The 27,566-nt window shown below is 38.7% G+C and overlaps 2 protein-coding genes across 2 annotated transcripts in view; both read right to left on the reverse strand.

Moving 5' to 3' along the window:
- LOC122659691 (SKP1-like protein 1B) overlaps positions 1-20,214 on the reverse strand; it is a 35,016-nt gene extending 14,802 nt beyond the window's left edge. The window contains exons 1-3 of the mRNA XM_043854791.1: positions 20,203-20,214; positions 14,214-14,222; positions 1,406-1,429 (exon numbers count right to left, since the gene is read on the reverse strand). The gene's annotated coding sequence lies outside the window, so the exon portion shown is untranslated. The remainder of the gene's footprint in view (positions 1-1,405; positions 1,430-14,213; positions 14,223-20,202) is intronic.
- LOC122659689 (protein MID1-COMPLEMENTING ACTIVITY 1-like) lies at positions 115-16,776 on the reverse strand. The gene is made up of 7 exons (XM_043854788.1): positions 16,301-16,776; positions 14,765-15,180; positions 13,198-13,307; positions 2,762-2,833; positions 1,467-1,573; positions 703-796; positions 115-574 (listed from the first exon to the last, which is right to left on the reverse strand). The coding sequence occupies exons 1-7, from the start codon at positions 16,709-16,711 to the stop codon at positions 522-524; spliced, it is 1,263 nt and encodes a 420-aa protein (XP_043710723.1). The 5' UTR covers positions 16,712-16,776; the 3' UTR covers positions 115-521.
- Positions 20,215-27,566: the final 7,352 nt, after the last annotated feature.

The following is a 27,566-nucleotide window of genomic DNA, read 5'->3' on the forward strand; positions in this document are numbered from 1 at the left end:
TCTATCGCTAATAAATTCTGTTTATCAAAAAAAAACTGACACCCAGTGCAGAGATAACTACTCTAAATATAAACCCTATGTAGTTGGGATTGGGCCAAGGTAGAGTCTATGTAATGAAGACAAGGATAAACCATCTGCTTTGAAAATCAATTAATCACACAACCCTCTTCCATATAAGAACTTGACTATGATATATCAAATATAGACTCTCAGCTGTATCGGTATGAAGCAACTTTACATGGCCAAATTAATGCACAAAAGAAGTCCCAAAAGTACAAGGTGAATAGAAATTAATCAAACAGCCCTCTTGTATATAAGAACTCGACTATGATACATGACATATAGACTCACAACCATATCGGTATGAAGAAACTTTACATGACCAAATTAATGCATAAAAGAAGTCCCAAAAGTACAAGGTAAAGCGAGGAACCAGCCGTTACCTCTAGATAAGTGTTGAAACGAATTTGTATATTCTAAATTTCTAACTGAATCATTCCTTTCCATCCTCTAAATATCATTCAAGATTCCATGTGCTGAGAGGTAGGTGGGCTCGTCTTTGTTTTTTCAGGGCCTGCAAGTTGGTTCATGTCAGCAAATCATGATGTATAATTGAGGCCTACTTTACCTTATTTCCCCCCCGCCCCCTCCTCCTTCAAAGAGAGTTAAAACTAGAGAAACAGAACTGCAAGAAGCACATACCATAGACACCACGGATCTCCACTTCTCGCCATTCTTGAACCAAGGCACAGCAGCAACACATTAAATGTGAGAGGAAGTCGTCACAAATCCCTCCCTGCCAAGCCAAGAGTACAATCTGGTGAAACTAGACAGATTTTTGCTACTTGAAAGTAATAATTGCATGGTAAGCAGGGATTAGATTTACATGATTTGAATATATAAAAATCTGCCATAAAATCAATACACATAGCCACCAAACATCACTTATAGAGATCATCCAATGATACGTGCAATTTTTTGTTTATGACGATCACACAAGGTGCAGCAGAGAAAAGGCAAAATATATCATCAGGAAAGGGCAATATCTGATGAAAGTGGAGTTTATTTGCCAAAAATAATTATGGTCCCAGTGAGAAGGATTCACCACCCTTTTTCCATCTACTTTGTTGTTTTTGTTGTTTCTTCTGTGCATGTGTAGAGTTTAAGGTGGACTGAAAGCCCTTGACCTCAAGGTTGAGTTATGCCCTATGTCAATCAACTGAACCAGTATACAAAGCCAGTAGAGACCATAGCCCAGAGCTGAGAGCCCTACACATGGAAGATTTGCCATGGAGGTCTCCACATTTGATGTCCCCAACCTACTACCACCATAAAAAATCACTTTATTGAACCATCATAATATCATAGGCACTAGCTGCTTTGTTTTGGTTGGTTCAGCAATCTTTAGAGAGAGAGAGAGAGAGAGAGCAAGGAAGAAGCAGGAACGAGTATAAGAATTGAGTTACCGTGATGTTGAGCATTTTACGAAGCTTTCTTCGGATGCAGCAAGTATAGCAACAACATGCCAGTATCAATGAATATGCCATGAGCTCATTACAGGCTTCCGCTGAGGCTGATTAACAAAAAAACCAGGCACTTCTCAGTATTAAATCCCAATCAATATCTAAAATCTTTTCCTCCAAAGATTACAACTAACAAAGATAGCATCGCACATCATGTAGTTTAAGGTTGCAGTTGGGATCAATAAAAGATATTGCAGTCATTTATAATCAGGAATCCAAAAGACAGAAAGAACACCACAACTCACTATTCCAATAGCCAACATTATCATCATAATTTAATTAGCAGACCAACTGTAGCCAAGCCCCCCCTCCCCCCCAGATCAGCCACTCTTTGTTTTGGTCATCCAATCCAAAACAATGCAGATAGGTATTGATTGGGATTGAACATCCAACAATATTGATCCTTAAACTCTTTGTGAGGGATGGCAATGTTATTGTGAGTCAGATCTGTCCAACAGTTAAAATATTAGGATGGGGATCATGGGGGGTCTTGGCTACTATGGATCCACTAAGTGGGTATGGATAAATATATATATATATTTATATATTTATATATATTATACTGTAACAACTATATACATTTTCCAGGTAAGCAATCAAATTTATAATTTAAATCCACTCAGTATTTGTACCCAAAAATGAAGCATCTAGCAACAAAAAGTATGCAATTATGAATTTACAACATTAGGAATTTCAAACAAGATAGCATACTAGAACTCTATATCTGTAGAGTGAAAGGGATGGACTTTAATTCAGACCAAGTAATGACTAGATGCCCAATCCCAAAAATATCAGGAAAACAAATTGTCCAAATTTGGACAACCAATGCACATTTGTATGCCCATACCCAATTACCCATGTCATATCATTGTTGGATATCGGCATTTTGGAAAGAACGAAGGCAGGTAACAAATACTCTTTGATATATCATTCATTTGCATCTTTCTAGAGTGAATGGAAAATATAATATTCCAAAACAGCTAGAGATAAGCATGAGACACTTGGCTAAGCATGGTGTATATGTTTGTACATCAGCGTTTTGAATTGTCTATTTGTTAATCATAACAAAGACTTTATAACAAACAATTTCTGGAAACAACTAGACTTTATCTAGGAAGGTAGCGTCAAAAGCAAGAGCTGCCTTATACATCCTATCAATCAATTTACACATTATTGCAAAAGGACAATCAATGGAAAATAAAGAGACAAATGACCAGAAAACCATCTAATTTACTCACACATGTGCCTGTTTGTGGCCACTGTAGCAATCCTAGATAATGTACCACAAGGGTAGAAGCATGTCTTCAGACCTGCAAAATAATTCCAAGACATAAATTTCCTCGTGCAAAAATGACTGCAGATGGTAATCTAAATAATGGATAAATCTCCTCCAACATGAGAACAAAAGAATTTCTGTGTAGCAGGAATCACGGAATCAAAATTTTCATCAGCAACCCAGGTGTCTGGCCCACGACGTAGAATGTGCTGTATCCTCTTTGACTCAAAAAAGGTCAGAAGCAGAATGTAACATGTCACTTCGCAGGAAAATCATGGCCAAGCATATGTCATCATGCATATTGCAAGAGTATATGACAACTCAAGAATGTCATTGATTCAGTAAGCCAAAGGTGAAATTGATATCAGTATCTTGTTCTCCTAAGCATTGGTCATGTGATAACATATAGTTACAACAGGGTTCTGAACCATGATATCCAACTCCATGCAGCAGCTAACATATTCCCTAGTACCATAAACAAGGTTTTGGGGGTGAGGGGGAGTAAACATATTCCATACTCAAACGTTGGAAACCTATTTGTAGTTTGTTTCTGAACAAACCCAGAGCCTAGAACCAATACCTGCAAGTCGAAGAGAGAGCTAAACCAACGATAGGTTCAACATACGTATCATGGTCTGCCAATGAACTATTTATAATAATAAGCAAAATCAGAGTCAGATTCTGAGTAGGTTACAAGACACACAAACACGCACGACCTAATCCAACTTAATTCCAACTAGTAAAACTAAAGGGACACTCCCCTATCTTGACTAAACCCAGTACATATCTTAACACTCCCCCCTCATGCTGGAGTATATATATCAAGGGTTCCAGCTTAGAACAACAAGAATAGACATTAAAAACAACATCAGTCTTGACAATATATAGCAGTCATAGACGCCCGTGAGCACAGAGAACTTCATTTTGGTTGCAATATCAACTCAAGCATATCAATCATTAGCAACAATAGTAGATAAAAATCTCGTGTCGAATAAATCCAACATAATCATCAGCAACGAACAAAATATGCAGTAGAGAACATAAATCCGCCATCCAAAATATGATATCAGCAACAACATCATAAGCTCTTCCCAAGGAAGGCAGGTAGTTAGTAGTGATCTGTACAAAGAAGAAAGATAAAAATGCAACATAGATTGCTGCGAACCACTCGTAAAACTGCAATATAGGTTACTGTAGGCCATAGATAAAAATGCAGTATAGGTTACTGCAGACCACTGATAAAAATGCGGTATAAGATTGTTGGGGACCAAGTAGACGCATCAGATTGTCAGGGACCAAGTAGCAGCATCAGGTTGCTAGAGACCAAATAACTCAACATAAAGTTGCTCGGAACCAAACATTATACGGTTGTTGTAGACTAGATAAATTGTATTTTGCTGAAAATCACAAATAATTATCTTCATAAGATAAAATTGTTGCTGAGGACATGAGTAGATGACACAAAAAACGAAAAACTAAATAATAATAATCTTCAGCTGATGACTTGAGCAGATGATGATGATGATGATGATGATAATAATAATAGTCTCCAATCTCGTCCTCTTGTATAGCATTACACGTGGACAAATAAAGCAAAGGATGGAATAAAACATATTCCACCATCATATGGTAGCAATAACCAGCATCACAAAAACCCATCATCAAGAGCAGCCATGAATAATCTCCAATCTCTCCCTCATGGTAGAAAATAAAATACTAGAAAGGCCAAATTTAAACAAATCTGAGCAAATAATCTCCAATGATAGCAATAACAACCATCATTCCACGCAAATACCAATCTTCACAAAATTGCGATGTGATCAAAGACCCACCAAAGTAATAATATGACAAATATTTAATAAGCTCAATAGCAATTCTGTAAATCCTGGCCACACTTATGAGCCCACTCAAGCAAGAGAAGACTCAAATCAAGAGCTTAGTGACAAAATTGTAAATATATCAAAAGCATTAAGGGAGAAAAGGGTTTGGTGGCAGAATGTAATTACTTGGTATATAAAGAAGAGGGGGACACAAAGGGGTTTTGTAATATTCACCAGGGGTATGCTCGGAAGCAAATAAAATAAGGGATATGAACGGAATTAGAAATTATTGTTGGGGACAGTCTTGGCAATAACCCTAAATATGGATATTGAATGAATTAAAATAAAAGGCAGGAGTATTATTGGGAAACAAAAAAAAATAAAGATAACCAAAAGCAATAATGTGACTAGGGGTTGGGGGTGAGTGGTAATCAAGAGGGAGAGATGGCGGTAGCAAATCCATCGACAATACCATCAGCACCAGAGAATAGTAGCAAACGACACCAGAAAATCTCCTGGAAGCAAGAGAAGGGGTAACCCCATGATGCAGATAAATCACAGATATGGCTTTATTTTATTAAAAATAGGCTTTGAGTTGGGTTATGTACTGAATTATTCTTTGATTAAAAGGTCAAGTTTGGCTACTGTTTTGAGTCTTTCAATTGCAGTCCTACATTATGTGGTATCAGGGCATGGCAAAGAATAGTTCAAGGACTCCAGATCCATCTGATCCTGTGGCTAGGATGATGGAGATGTTACATCAGTTAACTTCTGATCAGAAAGGTAGAATGAATGCTCTATTGACAGCAATGGAGAACTGAATTGCTGCTCCCTATACAAGGCAGTAATGCACTTCCTGAAGGCGAGACAAGATATCCGACACATTCTACAACGCACAACCACAATCAGAGGTCATGGATAGAGGTCTAAGAGGTCTTATGCAGCCCATACGCCTTTTGAAAATCATAGACTTAGTTCAACTGTTAATAATATCATTAGACTTCAAAGAGGGAGTACATGCCTATTCTTTAATTGGTTAGATTCTCTAGAGGAATATTTTGACTAGTATGAAACGTTTGAGGCAAGGAAGCTTCACTTTATTTTCTTGCGATCGACTGGTTGTGCTAGAGAATGGTGGAGATTCCATGAAGATAGGCTTAAGGTTAGAAGACGTGAACCTAGGACTTGGGAAGAGATGAAGCTCGAGTTGAAGAACAAGTACCCACCAGACCATATCCAAAGGAAACTCGCCCTTCGACAAGATTACTACCAAAAGGCCTTTAGAACTGAAGACAACTTGAAGCAACCATCAATGAAATTCAATTAGCAAATTGAGGAATGTTGGAAGTCAAGCACCAACAATGTTATAATATAGACTGAGCTAAACTTTGCACCATCAAAAGAAGAACAAAGGAAGCATTCAAAGAAAAGGAGCATAAAGTAAAAGATATAGTTGAAGTGATCACAATGAATTGTGATGATAAAGAAGAGATAGTGCTTGAAGCTTCAAAGACGGAAGATCAACATGTAGAAGATTCTATTGAACAGGTCTACATTGAAGAGATTAGAGTACACAAAGTTGAGACAATGCGAGATGAGGTAGTGGTTGAGAACACTCCACAAGAAATCACCAACATTCATGATGCTGTTCTTGAAGAGGTAGAGCGTGTGCCTCAAGTCTTCTATGAGAAGGTTACCAAAGCTGAGGATTGCATTACAAGGGTTGATGAAAACATTGTTAAAGCAATAGTACTAGATGGGGTCGTGATTAAGGAAGACTTCGAGTACACTTCGTATGAAGCGGTAACCACCTCTGATGCTATTCTTACCATCGGAGAATTTATTGAGTTTGTGTTTCCACGTCACTACTTTGAAGAGAAACTCCCAAAATTGAAGACTTTATTCTTAATGTCCTTACATCACCAGATTTTTGTTTGGGAATGGTCAAAGCTGCTACTTACATTTGCAAAATTTGAGGTCAATTTTTTTCAAGCTGGGGAGAATTGATGCAGATAAATCACAGATATGGGTTTATTTGATTAGAAATAAGCTTTGGGTTGGGTTATGTATGTGTTGGGTCTTTGATCCCATGTGTTTTCATCATAGTTTGTCAAGGCGCCGCCTAGGCGTCCAGGCGGATCTCAAGGGGCCTAGGCGACTGCCGCCATATTGTAGGGCACACTGGTTTAATTGGTATCAGATCAAGTTTTGGCACTTATTTATGCCAAATATCATTTAAGTAAATGTTAAGATATTATTCATAAATAGGCAAATACCCCCTATTTGAATCCAATAAAAATAGTTAAAAAATCAAATTCCAAAAGGATAAAAAGTCAACCCCCCCAGTTCAAGAACAAAAACTGGATTTTTGGTGACAGGTGAAATTTTCAACTTTCTAATGTTGAGTTTTATCTCATATCTAAAAATTCCATAAATCTTAATATGGTAAAACAATGCTAGAAACCTAAAGTGCGGAAAAAATATTCATTTACTTTGATAATTAAAAAATATATATTTTCATTTAGAGTGATTTTGACAACATTCGTGCACACCAAATAAGGTTTGACCGGAACTTAACTCCTTCAATATAAATCAGATTTAAGCAATCTTGGATTTGTTGGAAAGCTGATTTTGTGTTCTACCTAGTACAAAAAGTCTCATGTAAAAATAAAATCATTTGATCAATCAAACTTCTTAGAGAACAAGAACATTTTTCTAAATCGAGAGCGGTTTAATTACTTATTGATAAGATCATATGTTCTAAGAATAGTATAAATCAAATGTATGTTTTCATTTTTGATGACTTTATATGGCTTAATATTGATTTTTTATTACCTAATGTGACTTAATGTTGATTTTTTATGACTTGATGTTGCTTAATATTGATTTCTATGAATTGATGTGGCTTAATGTTGATTTTTAATGATATAAGGTACATATTGTAGCATACTAAATAATGTTAGAAAAGAGGGGAAATAAAAAAATAACTGATGCAGGTTCATCATAGAAATTGGCATATTTCTTTAGAAATAGGCCTAAGGTTAGGTTATATACATGTTGGGCCTTTGATCCCAAGGGTTTTCTATGTAATAGGCTAGTTTAATGAGCCTAAACTAGGGGTATATAGGTTGCATACGGGATTAGCCCAATACTTAGTTTATTTTTATGTTTTTTCAATGAACCAGTTCAAATTGGTTGCATCCAATTGGTTCAATTTAAGTGATCATGTGACTTGGTTAAGTGGTCATGTGACAACTTAAGTGATCATGTGATGTAAGTTGGGCTGGATTATGACTCTATAAGTCCAGCCATATTTTGAGTCTATTTCCTTAGTATTCTAGTTTCCTAGTCAGTTTAAGTTACCTAGCAGGTTAGGGATAGGGTTAGGCCATTCCTTTTTAGTGTCGAAGTCTATTTTTGAGTCTTCTATATAAGTTTGTAAGGGAGGCCAGCATTGAACACGAATTTGATTAATAAAAAATATTATTTTGTTGCTGCTGCTTCTCTCTTCAGAGACTGTCTTGTGTGTCATATCAAGACCCCCCCTTGTGAGTAATATCAATGTTGAAGGACTGGAATCCCCAGTGACTCCTTGCATCTTGTAGATCGGGAGGTCCTCTCTTAGCTTTTCTTCAATCTGCTACTATTGGAGATCAGTGTTAATTCAAGTACGTAGTTTTATAATTCTGCAATTTCATTCCTCTTCTTAATCCTCCACTTAACCCTAATCGATTCCCATAACCCTAGCCTCACTCTAAATTCTGTCCAGCCTTATCCCTCCACTCGATCTCAGTTGCAGCCCAATCCGTCCATCAAAATCCTAAATCCAATTCTGCCATAAATTGCAGAATTTCGTAACTCATCCAAACCCTAACTTCTTTATACCAAAATAACCCCCTAGACCTGCCCATTAATACCCTATAAACCCCTTTCCCAAAATCCACCCCTAAACCCTAGATCCTGAAAACACTCCATTTTTACAAGGCCTCTAACTCGAAACCCTAGATTTCCAACTTCATCCAAATCAAACCAAACTTACATTAATAGACTCCTTAAAATCTGCACATCATTACCAAATAAAACCCTAGCTCAAAACCCTAACCCTAATTCTGCCCTAATTAGCCTAAGCTGTCCCAATCGTCCAGCCTTGCTTGGTGATCCTATTACCCTGGTTCCTAGTATGACTACTCCTACCTAGGACTACATTAAATTGGTTTCAGAGCTATGGCGGAGGAAAGCTCCAACCAAGCCTCGAAAGACCCACCTCCATTCATTTTTAAGACCCGAGTTCGTCTACCCAATGGGAGCACAGCCATATTAATTGTTGATGAGAGGCGACGTAACAACATTATTTCACAATCTGTGGCGGATATGTTGTCCCAGTCAGGAGAGATTTGCATCATGCCTACAAGTCAAGTCTTTGTTGAATTTGAGTGTTCCTCATACTCTGACAGTGCTTGGTGTAAGCCAGTACCATCTCCAAGGAGCATTATTGCAGTAGGTTGTAATTGGTTGGACGAGCGACAAGGTTGGATTGAACCTGAAAACAACTCGTGTGTCCTACCTGATCGACACCGTCTATACCATTTGTTTACTCTAAAAGGGTTACAACCAAAGGTGACCACATCGACTGTACAGCCATAGGGACTGCCGAACATGTCAACTCAAACGCAAGTGGCATCGACTGTGTTTGAAGTTTCACCAATGGCAGATGTACCAACAGAAGATTCTACTAAGGCAGTTTGTGTTGAAGAGATTCAAAAACCGATAGCTAAAGAAACTCAAGTAAACCAAGCTGCACCAGTAGTTGAGATCATAATTGAGAAACTCGGCCATCAAATTGATGTGGAGGTCCAAAACACAATTGTAGAAGATTCTACTGAAGAGGTATACACTGAAGAGAACAAAGTAGACAAAGCTGAAACAGTAGAAGATGAAAAGTTGATTGAGAGCATTCCAAAGGAAAACAATGACCTTCAAGATGTTGTTCTTGAAGAGGTGGAGCTTATGTCTCATGCATTAGATGAGAAGGTTGCTAACACTGAAGGCTCTATGGACGAGACATTGACAGTTGCTACTGATTCAAAGAAAGAACACATAGAGTTTGTTATGCCACCATGGTTCTTCGAAGAGCAAGCTCCACGCATTGAAGACTTTATCCCCAATGTTCCTGCCTCATCGGAATTTTGTTTGGGGATGGTCAAAGCTGCTGATCACATGTTGATTCCCCCCCCCATCACTGCAAAATTCGAAGACGAATATTTTCAAGTTGGGGAGAGTTGATGCAAGTTCATCATAGAAATTGGCTTATTTCTTTAGAAATAGGCCTAGGGTTAGGTTATATACATGTTGGGCCTTTGATCCCAAGGGTTTTCTATGTAATAGGCCACTTTAATGAGCCTAAACTAGGGGTATATAGGTTGCATACGGGATTAGCCCAATGCTTAGTTTTTTTGTATGTTTTTTAAATGAACCAGTTCAAATTGGTTGCATCCAATTGGTTCAATTTAAGTGATCATGTGACTTGGTTAAGTGGTCATGTGACAACTTAAGTGGTCATGTGATGTAAGTTGGGCTGGATTAGGACTCTATAAGTCCAGCCATATTTTGAGTCTATTTCCTTTAGTATTCCAGATTCCTAGTCAATTTAAGTTACCTAATAGGTTAGGGATAGGGTTAGGCCATTCCTTTTTAGTGTCTAAGTCTATTTTTGAGTCTTCTATATAAGTTTGTAGGGGAGGCCAGCATTGAACACGAATTTGATTAATAAAAAATATTATTTTGCTGTTGTCTTTGCTGCTGCTGCTACTTCTCTCTTCAGAGACTGTCTTGTGTGTCATATCTAGACCCCGCCCCCCTTCTGAGTAATATCAAGGTTGAAGGACTGGAATCCCCAGTGACTCCTTGCATCTTGTAGATCGGGAGGTCATCTCTTAGCTTTTCTTCAATCTGCTACTGTTGGAGATCAATGTTGATTCAAGTAAGTAGTTTTATAATTCTGCAATTTCATTCCTCTTCTTAATCCTCCACTTAACCCTAATCGATTCCCATAACCCTAGCCTCACTCTAAATTCTGTCCAGCCTTATCCCTCCACTCGATCTCAGTTGCAGCCCAATTCGTCCATCAAAACCCTAAATCCAATTCTGCCCTAAATTGCAGAATTTCGTAACTCATCCAAACCCTAACTTCTTTATACCAAAATAACCCCCTAGACCTGCCCATTAATACCCTATAAACCCCTTTCCCAAAGTCCACCCCTAAACCCTAGATCTTGAAAACACTCCATTTTTACAAGGCCTCTAACCCGAAACCCTAGATTTCCAACTTCATCCAAATCAAACCAAACTTACATTAATGGACTCCTAAAATTCTGCACATCGTTACCAAATAAAACCCTAGCTCAAAACCCTAACCCTAACCCTAATTCTGCTCTAATTAGCCTAAGCTGTCCCAATCGGTCAGCCTTGTTTGGTGATCCTATTACCCTGGTTCCTAGTGGGACTACTCCTACCTAGGACTACATTAATAACACTTAGGCGCCTTGCCGCCTAAGCGCTTAGGCACTCCTTCCCGCCTTAGGTCGCCTTGCTGCCTTGACAACTATGGTTTTCATTGTAATGGGCCACTTTAATGGATCTATAATATGGGCAGATACTAGGCATACGGGATTTGTTAGTTACATGCCTTTATTTCTTTATTTTAATTGTTATTAAGTGGAATTCTGTAAGTCCAGTCCAATTTTGAGTTACTTTCCTTTATTAATTCAGTTTTCTAGTCAGTCTATGTCTCCTAATTAGTTAAGGATTGGTTAGGCCTTTCCTTTTTAGTGTAGGAGTTTATTTTTTAGTCTTCTATATAAGCCAGCATTGTACATGAATTTGGTAAAGAAAATTGCAGCTTTTGCTTGCTTCTTCATGCTTGAAGACCTCTTGTGTTTGACCAAGGAGATCGGTGTTTGATCCAATTGAACCACCTTGTGGTGTGAAGCTGGATGTTATTTTGTGCTGTTCTTATTCTAAAGCTGCCAATATACTACTGGATTTCAGATTCTTCTAGTTCTAATTGTCATTAACAAGTGAGTTCAGACCTTGAGTTTTCTGCAAATTAGTATTCAACCTAAGATTTACACGTTACATTTTTTTGAGATTAAGCAATCCAACCATTAGAATGCATCCAAAATTTGACCATTTTTTCCTCAACCCTAAAAAGGAACTAGATTCAATTTGGTACAGATCAGGCCTTCTAATCCATATATTTAGTGAAATATCTAAACTGCCCTTGTTCTTATATTTTACTGTTTTACTGAGATATTCACTGAATCGATTTCTACATTGGTATTAATCTATTTTGGCTGATAATTATCCCAGTGATTAGGATTAAATATCCAATATAATTCTGTTTTCTGATCTTTATTTTGATTGGTCAAATTACTGGCTTGCCCCTATCCTAGATCAACTAAGATTACCTTCTATTTTTTGATCTAACCAGTAGATTGATCCCCGATTTTCAATAGCTGTTCTATTATTGATTTGTTAAACTTGATCCCAGTTTCAGTCTCATTTGACCATTCGACTTTGTTTAATTTGATTTCTCTTAAATCTGGATTTTATTCTCTGTGAAAGGATCTTGTTTTGGTACTGTTTTGATTATTCAATTTCAGTACTACATTACCGCATCTGCAACAGCTTCGTCTTGTCAAAACCAGAAGTAGGAGACAATGCACAAGAACACACCATCTTCAGCAAACGATAGGATCAGAAGACGATAGTAACAGTCAGTAGCAGTAGCAAAATATCATGAAAGCCATTCTTCTTTTCCAAGTGATAAAAATCTCAATCACCAGGGTATCATAATACCAACTCAATCAGCAAGGTAGCAGTAGTAGTCGATACCAGAAATCTTCAGCACAACATTACAGCAGATTCGATTAGCTGTAATCAATGCAGCAGCAAATTGCAGCAATGATACCAGATAAGAGAACCCATGTTGCAAAATAGGATCTTGCTTGGAGCAAGACAGCAGAAGCAATAGCAGTAAACAATACCAGATAAGAAACCCCTTTTTCTCAACTTGAAGAAGAAATCGAAGGGAAAAAACACTTTTTTTTCTCTTGTCTTCATGGCTCTCAAAACAAATGTCAAGTAGAATCAAGTACTGGTTACAGCTTTGATATCATGTAACAAACCAAATACCTGCAAGTTGAAGAGAGAGCTAAACCCACAATAGGTTCAACTTTACCTATCATGGTCTGCTAATGAACTATTTATAGTAATAAGTAAAATCAGAGTCAGACTCTGAGTAGGTTACAAGATACACATGCACAACTTAATCAAACTAGACTCCAACTAGTAAAACTAAAAAGGACCAAACATAACACAATAGGGAGACTCCCCTATCATGACTAAACCCAGCACATATCCTAACAGTTTCCATTCCGAAAGACACATACCTGCAGTGTGATAAGAACTTCATGCGTATAGGTGCGCTAATAGTCAAGAAAAAGAATATTTTCACTTTGCATTTATAAATAACACTAAAATAGGTAAACTAGGCATTAAGGGGTAAAAGAGTATGTACACAAATATGGTTCTGAACAACAGCCCAGTAAATCTGAATGCCATTCTTCATGCCAATGGGATCCTCTATTGGGCAGCAGATCATTTCCTGATGAAACCGAAGAAGTGTTTCTGCACACAAAATTATTATTGTGTCTGTAACCAACCACATACAAAACATAGATCTTACTATAGTAACGAAATAATTCTATTGAATTAGGAACCCAAATTTAAAATTGGAAAAAAAAAAAAAAAAGAAGAAAGAAGAAAGAAGAACATGAGGCAAAGCAAATTACCAGGATAAAGAGGATTTATAGTATTTTGTCAAGCTCATAAACGACGACTGGAAACTTCAAAGTAATACCAAGGAAGAAGTTGTGACAAGAGATCCATAAAAGCATAATAAATTTATCATGACCCTAGTTACCAAAGATCCAAGGACAGCCCAAGGCACCAGACCTTTCTGGTCACCTAGTCACTTAGGTGCTGGACTAATGCAGATGTAAGCACCCAGGAACTAAGCCAACCTGAACTGGTTTAAACTTTGATCTACAAGATCATTAAACATAGGGCTATGCTGGCCTCATAGTCAGCTTCAGACACATGGCCTCTCAGTCCATTCTGAATGGGGCAAACCCGTAAAATAAGGGGGGTCAAGAAAACCAATAGAATGCTTTTGACATCTATTAGAATTTAGACAGTCATACCACATGTCTGACAATGACTGTCAAACATTTTTCTTTAATATATTCTGAATTACTTAGTAGTTAACAATATAACATACACAGCATCTGCAATATGGGAAAAAAAGAAAAAGGTACAACAATGTTACAGATTTTATACATAAAATAAAATAAACTATAAATTATGAATACAATAGATATGCTCATTTTAATTTGGTTTTACATTTTACAATCTCTCCCATGGTTTACTTAGTTAAATCATTTGAAACGGTTGATGATGCACATATACAATAAGATACAGCTGCACCCGCTGAGAGCAAGGGCACAAATCAGCAATTTAAAGATCCAGGACATGTATAGAGGAGTACCCTGGTTTGTTTCTTGGTTAGACAGGAAGGATAATAACCACCTAAGTGCAGAACTAAGACTCCATAGGCAATCCATTTCCCGAGTCTAAGACCTCCATAAATGCATGTGGCCAGAATGCACTCAGGACAAGTTTGGACATATACAGTAAGCATCTTATCCACGGAAATTTAGTAGGCTTGTTGGAATGTCAGGTCTTTCACACTTCCAACATCAGAAGTTAGTGTTTGTTTGACACTGGTACAAGGTTCTCAGACATTGTAACTTATAAGTTAGAACTTAAACAATATGCTGATTAAATACTGTACTGAAGAAAACTAAGTATAATCGTATCAGAAATGCGGACTCTTATTAATTTATTATGATCAACCGAATCTGATAGTTGAATCAGAAAGTGTTTAGCTTTCGGTTAATCTAAATAATCCATCACAAAGGCGGAAAAATGTCATGCAAGATGACTGAATGTTCTAAGAACTCAAATTCTAATCTAGGGTTGTCAACTTTCACAACATGCTTCTCACAAACAAAATGAAAACAAACCTTGAGGTCGTTCGAGTATCATTTCCACTGTAATAACTTCCTTCAAATGAATGTCCTTTCTCATCATTGCCACTCGAATAATTTGGCTCCACTTTCTCGGAACTTGTGAGGGGTGAATATTTCTCCGGTAGAGAACATGCTGCAGTTTCTGTGACTGCAATCAAATGTTGAATTACTTCATATTGTCCAACATCCATGTATGATTGTGATCGTTCTAATTCTAGCTGGAGCTTCTCATTCTCTTTATGGAGCGCTTCATCAAAAGGCAAGTTTGGATACGAACAAGAGAGAGTCTTCTTTAGCACCATGGTTTCATCTCTTGAGTGATCCCGTCTTAGAATAGCATCCTGCACCCTTCTGTCCTCTTCATCCAGGGTGTATTCACGTTGATCCCTTTCAATATCTTCCAATCTTTCCTGCCAATTAGATGGAAAATGGATCAGCATAAATGAGAAACATATACAATATTGTGGAAGTAACCAAGACTGCAAATAAAGTAGATAAATCATCCAAATTGGCTTACTACATTTATGGGGAGAGTATATTTCCCCTAGTTAGGCAGCTCCCAGAGAAACAAAGTGACTAGTACTTATCTAACACACACACACAAAAGCAACTCATTATTCTTCTTTTGCCATGGGGAAAGCAATTGCGTGTTGAAAACGGAAAGAGTTTAATCTTCAAATCACCAATTCATACATCAGTATTTTGCTCCCAAGTTTTGAATGTATTCCCCTAGATCTTTGTTATCCAACAGTTGAAGGATATGGTCAAAAGCAATGGTGAGGAGATGAATTCAAGGTTGCTCCATTATTCCTTCTCTTGGACATTACAAATGATCTTTACCAGAGTTCACTGTTTTTTTTAGAGGAGGGGGGGGGGGTGAGGGGAGGGGTGTCTCTAATAGAGTTGCTCACTGAATATTGACTGCTGATAGTTTGAGTCTTTAAGAGGCATTCCTACAGACTTTAATTATATGTTGACTTATTCTTCTCAATCGGGGCCATCACTCTATATCCCATACAAATTCAAACACCATCAAAGTAAATTTGATGGCTGTTAACTATGAACCCTTGTACCCGTCTCAAACACACACCCCACCAAAAGAAAAAATGGCACCAGATCCATCTGGTAATTAGTAGTGTTTCAGATATCAGATTGGTTCGGTTAAGTTTGCACATTTGGGTTTATTTGGTAAAGAAGATCCTATAAAGAACACTCCCTTCTGTGAATATTGCCATACGAATTCCCATGCTTTCTACTTTGAGAGCTTTCTAATGGAAAGGTGACTCCATTTGTAATTGGCAGGCTGAGGTTCAAGAAGTCGATCTTTTATATACCAGAAATACAAAAATAGGTTCGATTAACTTACAGTGGCTAGATTTGACAATGAAAAATTAGAATAATTAATTAAAACCAGTACCAAGAAGGAAGCCATGAAGTGTCCTTGGAAAAGACAAAAACAGAACGTTATATACCCTAATGCAAATGAAACCAACATAGAAATGTAATATTCATATACAAATGTAAAAATACCTTGACCCTAGCATTATCCACAAGAGTGATGAGGGGAACGATCCGCAAGTACCGATCAATCTCAACCTGAGCCTTCCTGAATTGGTACACAATATTCCATCCCATGGCCAGCAGATATAGATAGCTCCTGTCCTGGCAGCTATTCACCAAAATGTAAGACCTTCGCAGGGCATCCTCAAGCTGTTCCAGTGGCTCTCGGGTTTCAGGATACCTCTTCAGCTCCGAGATTTTCAGCTGCTCTAGTAAGTTACCGATCAGCTTCAAATGCAGAGCAAATTGCCTGCAGTTCTTCTTGTGCATTCTGGCTGTGCTTGCAGCCTTCACAATCATGGCGATTAATTGCACGGCATTCAGACCCGTGAGCTGCGCGACATTAGCGATCTCCCCAAGATTCTCCCAAGCGTACATCATCTTACCTCAATAATAAACTAAACTAAATCCTGCACATCTTAGCAAAGAGCAAGTCTATAATTATTCCACCAAACAGATAATCTCTTCCGACCGAATTCTGGCTTATATCCACTTTGTAGTGTTCTCAACCTCAGAAAATATAATATTTCCCCCGCAACTTTCAAACAGGAGACGGAATTCAGGAATATTTCAATCTCCATTACCCATACGAACTCAATCTTATGTCAGCCATTTTCAGCAGCATTTCATTAGATGATTAGAGCAGGTAGAAGAAGCTGGGCTTGTCAAGGACCAAAGACACTGCCACCGGAACCACAAAACCAGAGGAGCTGGCGACCTGAAAATTGCAGAGATCAAATCGTTGTCTAACAACAAAGCCTCCAAGCTCAAGTCCCAGCGGGGTCAAACACTAGTCAGAAATCCCAGCAGAAGTATCATTTCCCTGCTAGGTCTTCAACGAGACCAGTGAGAAGCGTCCAGCATTCTTTCCCACCTCCAACGAAATTCAGCAACGAAGCCAAGAAAATCTCAACATTTGTCGATTACGCTTCTTCCCTGCTTTCACAGGAAAAAAAAAAAAAAAAAAAACATCACACAGAAAGAAATTGTCTTGAGCGAGAAGAAAGAATAACATCCCAAAAAAAAAAAAAGTGAGGAGAGAGACAATTAACCAAACACTGAAATCGAGAAGTTCGTTTGCTGCCATTTCACGTAATTATCCGCATTCCTATAGATCAACGGCTCTCTCGATCAAACTCCCCGACATGAGAGAGGATTGAACAGAAAAAATGGATAAAAACTAGAGTTGGAGTAGTTGAAAAACCTCGAAAGCATTGAAGAACGGTGAAACTCAAAACAGAGACGAAAGATCGGTGACTAAAGCCAAAAAGATCCGTGAAGATTTCACGTTCTCCAAACTTTACCTTTTCTCTGCGTATGATTTATCTGTCTCGTTTTCTCATCCAAGCGCCAGGCCAGCAGCGTCTTTTTTCGAGAGTTTTTGTTTAATGTTCAAAACGTCAGTCTAAAATAAATAAAGAGAGCTTTGATTTCTGTGAATCTCAGGCATTGCTTTGCGCTAGGACCTTCTTAATTCTTAAATAAGGGGGAGTGGGAGAGAGAGTTCTATGGAGGTTTTGGACGGTTCGTGAAAGCTGAAACACTCCATCAATCTCTCTGTAAACTCTCTCTGTAACTCTGTTGTACCCGTAGCTGGTCTGTAGCAGTCTTGCAGAGACAATCCAGCAAAAAGTGGAGCAGACTCTATATGTACTTAAATAACCCTCGTCTTTTCACATTATTTACGAAAACAACCCCGGTTTTCACGGTAAAACGGATTAGAAAGCTCGCCAACTCCCAAGTCCCGAGATTCCCGTCCCACGTTGATATTTTTAATAGCGGGACATGATTTGAGGTATCAATACAGTATAGGGGCGATCCGAATCAGCATCGCCTTGCCTGAAATTGGCGTTTATCGGAGTAGTTTTGAACAAGGGCATGACCGGATCGACTGAAAACCGGACCATACACTGAACCGGCCAATATTCAAACCAAAAATCGAATCGCAGAAAATCGATAAACAAAATAACTGACTATGAGGTTGAATAGGTGAATTAGTGAAAAGATTTTTGCCTTTAAGGGAAATTGTTATAAATCAATGAGCACGGATTTATGAATAAAAATATTGATTTGTAACAATGTTTCCATTGATGTTGATATATTTAAATATAATCATCCAATGGCATTATGCCATGTCATCAGATCATTGCAATTCATTGATGACTAAAAGTCCTTCGGGTCACACCCATATCTACTCTAATGAGGAGCCCATCCATAATACGGCGCAATGTGCAACGTAGGGATAGAGTGATCTATCCCTACACTAATTCATTCCAATAAGAAAACTATAAGATTAGCGCTCCCGATTCCTATCCATTAGAGATCAATTTCCTAAAAGAACTCCATGAGGAGTCTCCTACCATGAATAGAAGGCTAATAGACTGGGGCTCTCCACCACCGCTTTCACTCACCATGGATACTATATATACTCAGGTATAGCCCTTCACTGGTTTCATCTTCATTATTCTTAACTGTTGCTACGAGAGAACTGACTTAAGTATCGAAGAATCCCCTGCTAGAGCAAACCGACTCTCTTGTGTATACTTTGTACTCATGTGCAGGCTACAATGCAAGGAGACAATCTATGGAGTTTTCTTGATGCAACAGGTCTTCTTGTTCACCATGCAAAATTAGTTTGACAATTAAATGAATAATTTGATAGTAGGGTTCATTTTGTGATTTCAATATGAGTTGTCTTCCTACTAATTAGTTATCATTTGATTTCAATATTATCTATCTTTCATGCGCGAATGTATGAGGGAAGACAACCAATATTGAAATCCTCCTACTAAGGGGAACCATGTTATTTCGCAAAGAATGAGGATCAATGGTTTTCATGCACGGGCATATGAGGGAGGGGCAAGTGACAATGCATTCGACCCCTATTGTGTGAGGAAGGCATGACCATGCAAGCGTTCACAAAACTTTTGACCTTATTTTATTTATCTATTTTGAAAATTTGGGATAAACCACATGAATTGATATCTTTCCAGGCCAAAATGATAACGTTATTCATTAATATTAGTTATATTCTCCTTACAATTAATGATAAATACTGATATGATTTGTAACAATATTTTAACTACAAATTCTTTTTATCCATTGATTTTAATATTAGTTATCTTTTCCTTACAATTTATTCATCTTTGTTTGGATTACAACATGAACACATCAAAGCAATTTTCTTATTGATGGTTGTTTACTTGTTTGGCTTGGAGAAAATGAATTAAAGTGTTTTTATCGAATATTTCCTCACTAAAAGTTATGAATGTAAGATTTTATTGTGGTTTAAACCAAAAAATAAATCGATCCAAACTAACAGTAACTCGATATTGAAAAATAGAAACTAATCGAAAACCGAAGTTTTTTAATATATTGGTTTTGGTTTCACTGATTTTGAGACCAAAATTAATTCAATCCAATTGAAACCGAGTCAAACCGAACTGACTGTTTGACACCCCTAGGTTTACTGAAGTGAAGGGGTGGACCGAGGGGAATATAGAACCCTATAAGTTTCATTAATTACGCCAAATAGAAAGAAATCCTTTATAGTGTGGGCATTTGATGGTGCACTGCAATATAAGTTTGAGAGCTCAACATGTGAAAGATGCGACATCCAACAACGGGCGCTCAAGTTGAAAGAAAAGAATCACCATCCGGTGCTTGAGCCTTGGGGCCATGAGGGACAGGGGTAAGGGCAAATATTCGTAATTCCCAAAGTAGTTCTTGGGGCACACTTTAAATAAATTCCCACGGATATTCCTGTAATTATGAGGTGAGGTAGGCTACGTCAAAAAACAGTTGAACCTCCAGTAGTCCCAGCACGGACAAGCGGGCCCAAGCCCAAACAAAGAAAGGACAAAGACAAAAAGAAAGAAAAAGCTGATAAGCCCATCAGCCCCATGACACGTATAGGGCATCGTTTTCCAAGGTTGAAGAATAGTCCCACTCTTGTGAAGATCTGTTTCTGCCGTCATCGTCGAACCCCACTGTCGTTGCTGACTTGATCGAGATTCTAATCGTAGGTTGAAAAGGTTCCTCCTCTCCTCATATGAGATGACGAGGGAGCCCTCACCGACTCACTCATGAGACATCCTTCACTGTTAGTGTCTGTCTCTGTCTCTGTCTCTCTCTCTCTCTCTCCCATCTGTTATAGCGAACCATAAACCCAGGCGTTAAAAAACCCCAGAATCCGGATGGTTCTGATCTGAGATCTGGAATCGAGCTGAATCGACTTCAGAATCCATATATTCTAAGAATCTAGATTTTTCCATATTGAAGCGATCCAAATTCCAAACCGAACCAAGAGGAATCAGAACAGACCTCGACCTATTCTGATTCGGATAGACCGGATCCGATCAGATTTCAACCTCTTTAGTGGCTAGTCCCACCTGTCAGTCTGTCACAATTCACAACCTTTTATTGGGTCACCTTGTACCTTTCTGGCTTTCTTCCTCCAACTGCTGCAGCAGCAGCAGCTGGCCCAGGCCCACTATCACTTTCCTTACTCGCCAAGCACTCGATATTCCAAACATGCCCCCCTTTTCCTTGGGTGATTTGACCTTTGACTTCGTTTTCCAACAATTATAACGTATAGTTAGGGGTAATTTAGAGACGCGAAAATGAAGACAGTAAAACGTCAAGAGCATCATGAGAAAGAGGAGAGCACCACACAACCTCACCCGAAGCTGATTGCTTATCCACCGTGTCATGCACTCATGCTTTTGGATAATTGAAGAATAATTCGGATACCAGGGAAAAAAATAAATAAATAAATAAAACAGGATTAAGAGAAAGATTGATGTGAAGCGGTGCTTTACAGCTTTATGCTATGTTTGGTTGGTAAGAAATGAAAAGAAAATCTCAATAATCCGATTCCAGAGTAATTAATAAAGTTTAAGAAAGACTACATCAAGAAGACCGTCGGTCAGATCGCAACAGGTGGTGTGTATAAGGACAAAAAGGATATGGTGACATCTAATCGATGTTAAAGGAGAAGAAGCTCTTTTATCTTCTTTTTTTTTTTTTTTTTCCAGGATGGTGATAATTAATAGTGAACAGGGCATAAGCAGCTATGATTCTGTGGTTCATGAAGAGGATACCAATATCATTAGCCTTCACCTGTCATGTCGTCCTTCCCACAAGCACCACTTTTTTTCCATAATTCCATTCTCATCCTGTCCACAAGCATCACCTCGGTACCGTTCTTCTCCAGCCGCCAGGAGGCCCAGGACTATCCGTCACGGACATTTCTATGACACCTCCGGGTTTGGGTCGGGTCAGGTCGGAGTGGATTCGAGGTTCTCAAATTGTTATTGGTATTATTATTATTTTTTTGTCACAAGTATATCTAAGCAAATGGTATAAAAGAGCGCATCAATGAAGTATGACGAAATAATTTCTGTTGCGTCAAGAACTGGTGCCAGAGTGACCTATTCTACAATATGAAATTACCAAGAGAGGTTGGGCTGAGCCGGTTTAACCATTCTGATGCCTAAGTCAATACTCTTAACAACATATAAGAATAATAGAGTTCAGATGATCATGGAAGGAATTTACCCAATTATTTATAGGTGATGAATAAGACTCTGGGGGGCAGAGACGTGCCCTATTAAGAAAGGAGAGTTTGCGGCATGGAGTGAGATAATTTAAGAGTGATTTTAGGGATAAGGTTAACTCCCTTATCCCTTTATGCCTTATTATGTGGCGTATGAGTGACAATCTCGGGCCATCAAGGCCCATCTGGTGATCGTGCTCTTTCTCGATAAGGTGTGGTATCTGGGTCGTCCCACATAGGTCGTCCTCGTACCCGATGTAGGGTGGTTATGGCCTCATTCTGATCGTACCTTTTGGCCTGCTAGGCTTGACGATCTCTTGCTACTCGAGTGTGTTCAGCCTTGCGCCAACGATCTTTGGGGCTTCGTGCATGTACGTGATCTCGCTCTTTCGGACAAGGGCAACCTGCGCTTGTACTGCTCGACCTCGCCCCATTCCCAGTACATGTGTCAGCCTTTCATTAGCTGGGAGCTTTTATGACGTATCAATTTCCTACATGGAACAGCGAATAAAGGTCATTTTACATGAAGAGGAGAGAGCTACAGAAAGAATGCTAACTTACCCTCTCTTGGCGACCTAGATTACTATGTCCCAATGTTTTACTTTATCAAAAAAAAAAAAAATCCCAATGTTTTACTTGGTTTACTATTTGGTTTTTTTTATCATACTTTATTGAGTGGGTGGGCTCATTCCCCTAAGACCCTGCTTCATGTTAATATCAATGTAAATAAAGTCAAGTGATAAAACAAATCATTTCTACCAAAAAAAAAAAACAGTGATAAAACAAATCATTGAAAAATGTGACACTATCAAAAAGGTAAATGAATCATCGAGAATGCATGGACATATATATAAGGAGGTTTTGCCGGGCATTCCCTCATTGGCTTGTGTAAGTATCCAGATCGTCTACGGCCTACCTGCCCTAGCGGTCAGAGCGGTGCACTAATGAGGTGAGGCGATCATGCTCGAGCGCCTTGCCCGAGTGGGGGTAAGGCAATCATTATGCCTCACCTCATTAGTGCACTGCTATGGCCGCTACGGACAGTAGGCCGTAGACGATCACAATCCCTTGTGGAAAGGGTCATTTTCCTTGGAAATTATATGGCACTTTCAAAGATTAAGAAGAAATTTATTACAAAAAAAAATTAAATAAGTGAAAAAAGGAACCTCCTCACATGCATTATAATATTTTTTTCATGACAAAAAAAATTATTGAAAAATAGATGTGATAGGGTGTAGAGTATCTAGCTTGCTTATAGAACTTTCTCCCATTTAAAAAAAAAAGAAAAAAAATGAACCGTTACCAAATATTTTATATAATTCAAGAAAATAAAAAACTCAATCCATATAAAATAAGGACAGGATTATTGAGCAAGCGCGGTAGCCTCCACCCTAGAGATTTTTCTCTTTTAAAACAATTAACAAAAAAAAAACCATGCGAGGAGACGTAGGCTGCTCCATTTGCTCATAGAGATTTTTTCCTTAAAATAAAATTTTCTTACTCATTGATGTTCACAGAAAATCAAAGGGAGTGGGTTTTTGAGCAAGCAACATATATGTCCATGAGGTACGAAGAAATGGTTTCATACATAGGAGGGAAACAAGGTCATTTCTTATGAAGAAGAGAGATATAGAGAAGATGGATGCTGGCATACCCTCCTTCTCGGTGGTACAAAAAACCTTTTGCCTCAAAGTGCAAGAGCAGCCCTATTTGATATCACAAAGCTCAGAAATAATCTAAAATGCCTTTTTGCGCCAGACGTAAAAAGGGCGAAATGACCACCCCACCCCTATGAAATTAAAAAATTCATACACTCATTGATAGGGCCACGCATCTTGGCACCGATCCCCCTCTCATTTTAAAATTAATTAAATTTTTATTAATTTTGAACTTTTAACGGAAATGATAAGGCCTATACATAGGGATGTAAACGGATCAGATTCGGCTCGGATAGTGCTATTTTCGCATTCGCATCCGATTAGCTTTTGGACAGATTCAGATAATGCTAAAAGGATACGGACACAGATATAGATCGGATATTTTATCTGTTTACAAGTAAGTATAGCTTTTCAGATAGCTATAGCCTATCCGTATGTGCATCCGTTTAGCTTTTAGACAGATTCGGATAATTCTAAACGAATACGGAAACAAATTTTGACTATTCATTTACACCCCTATCTATACATGGTGGGTGCCATAGTTCAAATAACCGTTTAAATTTGACATGTGGCTATATAAGGAATACCCCATTTATGTGACAATATGATTTTGACGTTATGGGATCAGATATAGGTTTCTTCTGGATATAGAGAAAGGACCCATTTAGAATGTTAGGCCTCGATGAAATAATTGGTATCCTCAAGGGATTTGACTATGCTATTGTTTTAAGAGAATTTGAGAAGTCTCCTCTAATGGCAAGAATGTTTTGGAAGGAAATTGAGTAATGTTGCAGATAGTGATTAGAGGATCAAAGCTGTCCTTAAAAATATTAAATTAACTATTAACTCTTTCGTCGACATAGAATTAATTATAGGGAAAAGAAACGCCAATCGGTCGTGTGCTGTGTGGCGTGTACTTGCATCTAGAAACAGGTAGGTGCAAAATGATCGGTGCACCCCTGCCTTTCCATGGGGGTACGTGGGACGGTCATTTTATGTACGGATGTGTCTGGGCAAAAGTACATACCACAACACATGACCGGGTGGCGTTCTTTCTCCTATAGAGTTTTCGTTCAAACATTGGAGTAATATTTATCCGGGGGGGACAAAATGACAGCCCCATTCCCATGTAAGGCAGAAATGCCTGAACTTTTGATGCTTGGACGCTTGCTCCCATTGGGCTTCCGTGCATGGAAGAGCAATGCTCCTCCACAAAGAACTCTTCCCCCAAAATTAAACAAGCTAACTATGCAGTTGTTACGTGACTGTCTCGAGCCAAATGGGTGATCGGACAAAAAAATAAAAAAATAGCCTATGGTGAATTAGTAGATCCCTGGAGAGTTGTGAGCAGCAAGACCCATGAGCCACAAAGAGTTTAATTTGCTAAAGACAAAACTACAACGAATCAATCTTCCTAAATCCCACAAAAATTAGGTAAGGTTCATTGTTTTGTTCAATAATCAAAAGAATATCTTATTTAGTTATTGGGCAAGATAACACTAATCTGTCGTGTAGTCCTTACATCAGTGCGGTAATCAATGAACTGCGCATAGAGGCATTGGTTTGAATGCGATTTTTTATTTTACTGGGGGTTGAACAGTCTTTTCACGTACAAAAACATTGATTTATGTCTACGTGTAAAAGCCATGCTAACCACACGATCGATTACCGTTATGTTTCTTTTATTTATTTTAATAAAGAAGATTTTATTAATGAAAAGGGCTTAGCTAGAACGAATAAAGCAAGAGAAAAGTCGTGATACAAAATATGAGAAATAAACTGATCTTTATACCCTGAGGTTCGTTGGCTGGTATGGTTGTGTGGTTCCTCTTATATGGGGGGCAGAAATGATCATTTCACCCTTTGACCGAATACACTGTTCGGGTGGAGTCCACTCCCTTTTATCAGAGGCATTAGGGAATCGTACTGGTTAGGGGAACTGCAAGTGATAAAAATTCGAAATAAACGAGCGATTGTTAATGATATTTGAGAGAGAGAGAGAGAGAGAGAGAGAGAGAGAGAGAGAGAGGGGTAACAACAAATGACATTGCGCAATAATAGGTGTTATCTTCCATGGAGTAAGCTTAAAGGTAAGATTGAGGAAGATTGATAACCATAAGATTATCACCTTCCACCAAGATATATACTCCAATTACTTGATAGTAGGAGCATGGAAAGCCATTTAAAGTGGTTCACGTTGAAGCTAAGAAATCATTTGCTTAAGCTCGATGAGTGACTGAAACAAGCAAAGCTTGTGACTATGGATGTTCACCAATAAAATAAAAATTGGATTTGTGAGACTTCATTGGTGCACTGAAACGAGTCTCTTTCTCTGAATGTCATGGTTTTAAGATTTGGAAATCAGATTGGTAAATTGGCCTGGATCAATCGACCCAGACAGATTCCATTCCTAATTCCCTGTTTTGAAACCTTACTGAATATAAGAAGAATCAAATATTCAAGTGTCAGGGATATATCCATTTTAGCCTTAAAAAATTTAAGAACGAAAAGAAACAGAAGAGGGAGGGGTGTGTGTGGGATCTTTATCTCTTCCAGTTCCCTGGCCCAATTTCTCCGTTCCTCTAACATGGGGGATGAAATGACAACCCTACCCCTACCCAAACACTCTGCTTGGGTGGGATCTACCCCCACCCCCTTATTAGAGGAATTGAGGAACTAGACCGGATAAAAAACTGGAGGAAATAATTTCCGGGGTGTATGCAAGGTTTTAAAGCACAAGTGAGTGATGGGCAACAACTCCTCTCAGAATCTCCTCCTCCCCCTCCAAAATGGCATGTAGCGCACACCTGAGGGGGGAGTGGGGGTTGTGCCCCAGGCTGGAAATCATGGGGATGGTATGTGCTTTGTGGTAATGGAATCGGCCTCTATGGATTTTAATTCTGTTTCGTTTGAAATCCGTGCAACGGTAAGTTTTTTCCATTGCTTGACCAAAAAAAAAAAAAAGTTTCTTCCATTACAATCAAGTGGTTATGGATTTGAATCGAAAATAATCTTTTCATGAAGGGAAGGGAGGGTATGACTCGGCTCCCTCCAACCATGGCGGGAGCTGGAGGATCCAGCCCAGCAAAAACAGGGGTGTTTGGGTCATTTGACTGGTGGGCCCCCCTATGAAATGACTAAAACCCCCTGTTTTTGTTGGACTGGATTCTCCACCTCCCGGGGAAATCAAGTACAATTTGACCAATTTGAATAAGCCGGAACCAGAATGGGACGATCCCATCTTAATCCTCAAACCATGTGGTGGCAAAGGAGCCTATCATTGCCTACGACTACTGTTTTACCAGCAGATGATTGGTAAATGTCTAGATGGAGGGCATCCCAATATGTTGATAGGTCATAGCTTTCTCCAATTTGGATCCTCTACTGTCGAGATACCCGGTAGGACCGTGCTGTCTAGACACGATGAGACGTGCAATGACCACCTTACCCCTGCCGAGTGCCTTGCCCGAGTAGAGGTAAGGTGGTCATTGTGCGCCTCACCATGTCTGGGCAGCACAGTCCTGCCGGGCAGCTCGGCAGTAGAGGATCTGATTCTCTGTTTCTCTAATATTCATAATCATATATCTGTGTGAATGGGCTGAACGGGTCCATGGGCTTAAAGCCAAACAAATTTTAGCAGTTAGCTTGCTCCATGCCCCATCTTCACTTCATCTTTTAGACACAAGTTTTTGTTGGACTGCCAGTGTACAATAAGCCAGTCCAACAGTTGTTAGTAGGGGTGCAATCGAGCCGGGTTTTGTGAACCCCCCCCCCCCCAGCCCAACCCTAGGTCCCTTAATTATATCACAACCCTGTGTGGGAGCATAGTCCCCACGTGCAAGGGGACTAATGAGAGGGCATGTAGAAACATCATGGGGTGGATTTTCGCCTTTCATAGGAGACGGGGTGGTCATTCTGCCCCCCACTGTAGATAACTTTTCTCTATATTATATATGTGGTTTTTTGTCAAATAATTTGTAATCTTACTTTTCTTTTAATATAGCATTCCAAACATAAGAAA

This window comes from Telopea speciosissima, chromosome 4, assembly GCF_018873765.1.
Source record: "Telopea speciosissima isolate NSW1024214 ecotype Mountain lineage chromosome 4, Tspe_v1, whole genome shotgun sequence".
Classification (NCBI taxonomy): domain Eukaryota; kingdom Viridiplantae; phylum Streptophyta; class Magnoliopsida; order Proteales; family Proteaceae; genus Telopea; species Telopea speciosissima.

Bases quoted from the DNA above. Each gene is read 5' to 3' on its own strand.
- LOC122659689 (XM_043854788.1), bottom strand. From the start codon at position 16,711: ATGATGTACGCTTGGGAGAATCTTGGGGAGATCGCTAATGTCGCGCAG. The intron at 1,574-2,761 runs GTGAGTAAATTA...TTTGTTAATCAG, and splicing joins GGCCACAAACAGGCACATGT to CCTCAGCGGAAGCCTGTAAT. The intron at 575-702 runs GTATGTGCTTCT...ACCAACTTGCAG, and splicing joins GGAGATCCGTGGTGTCTATG to GCCCTGAAAAAACAAAGACG.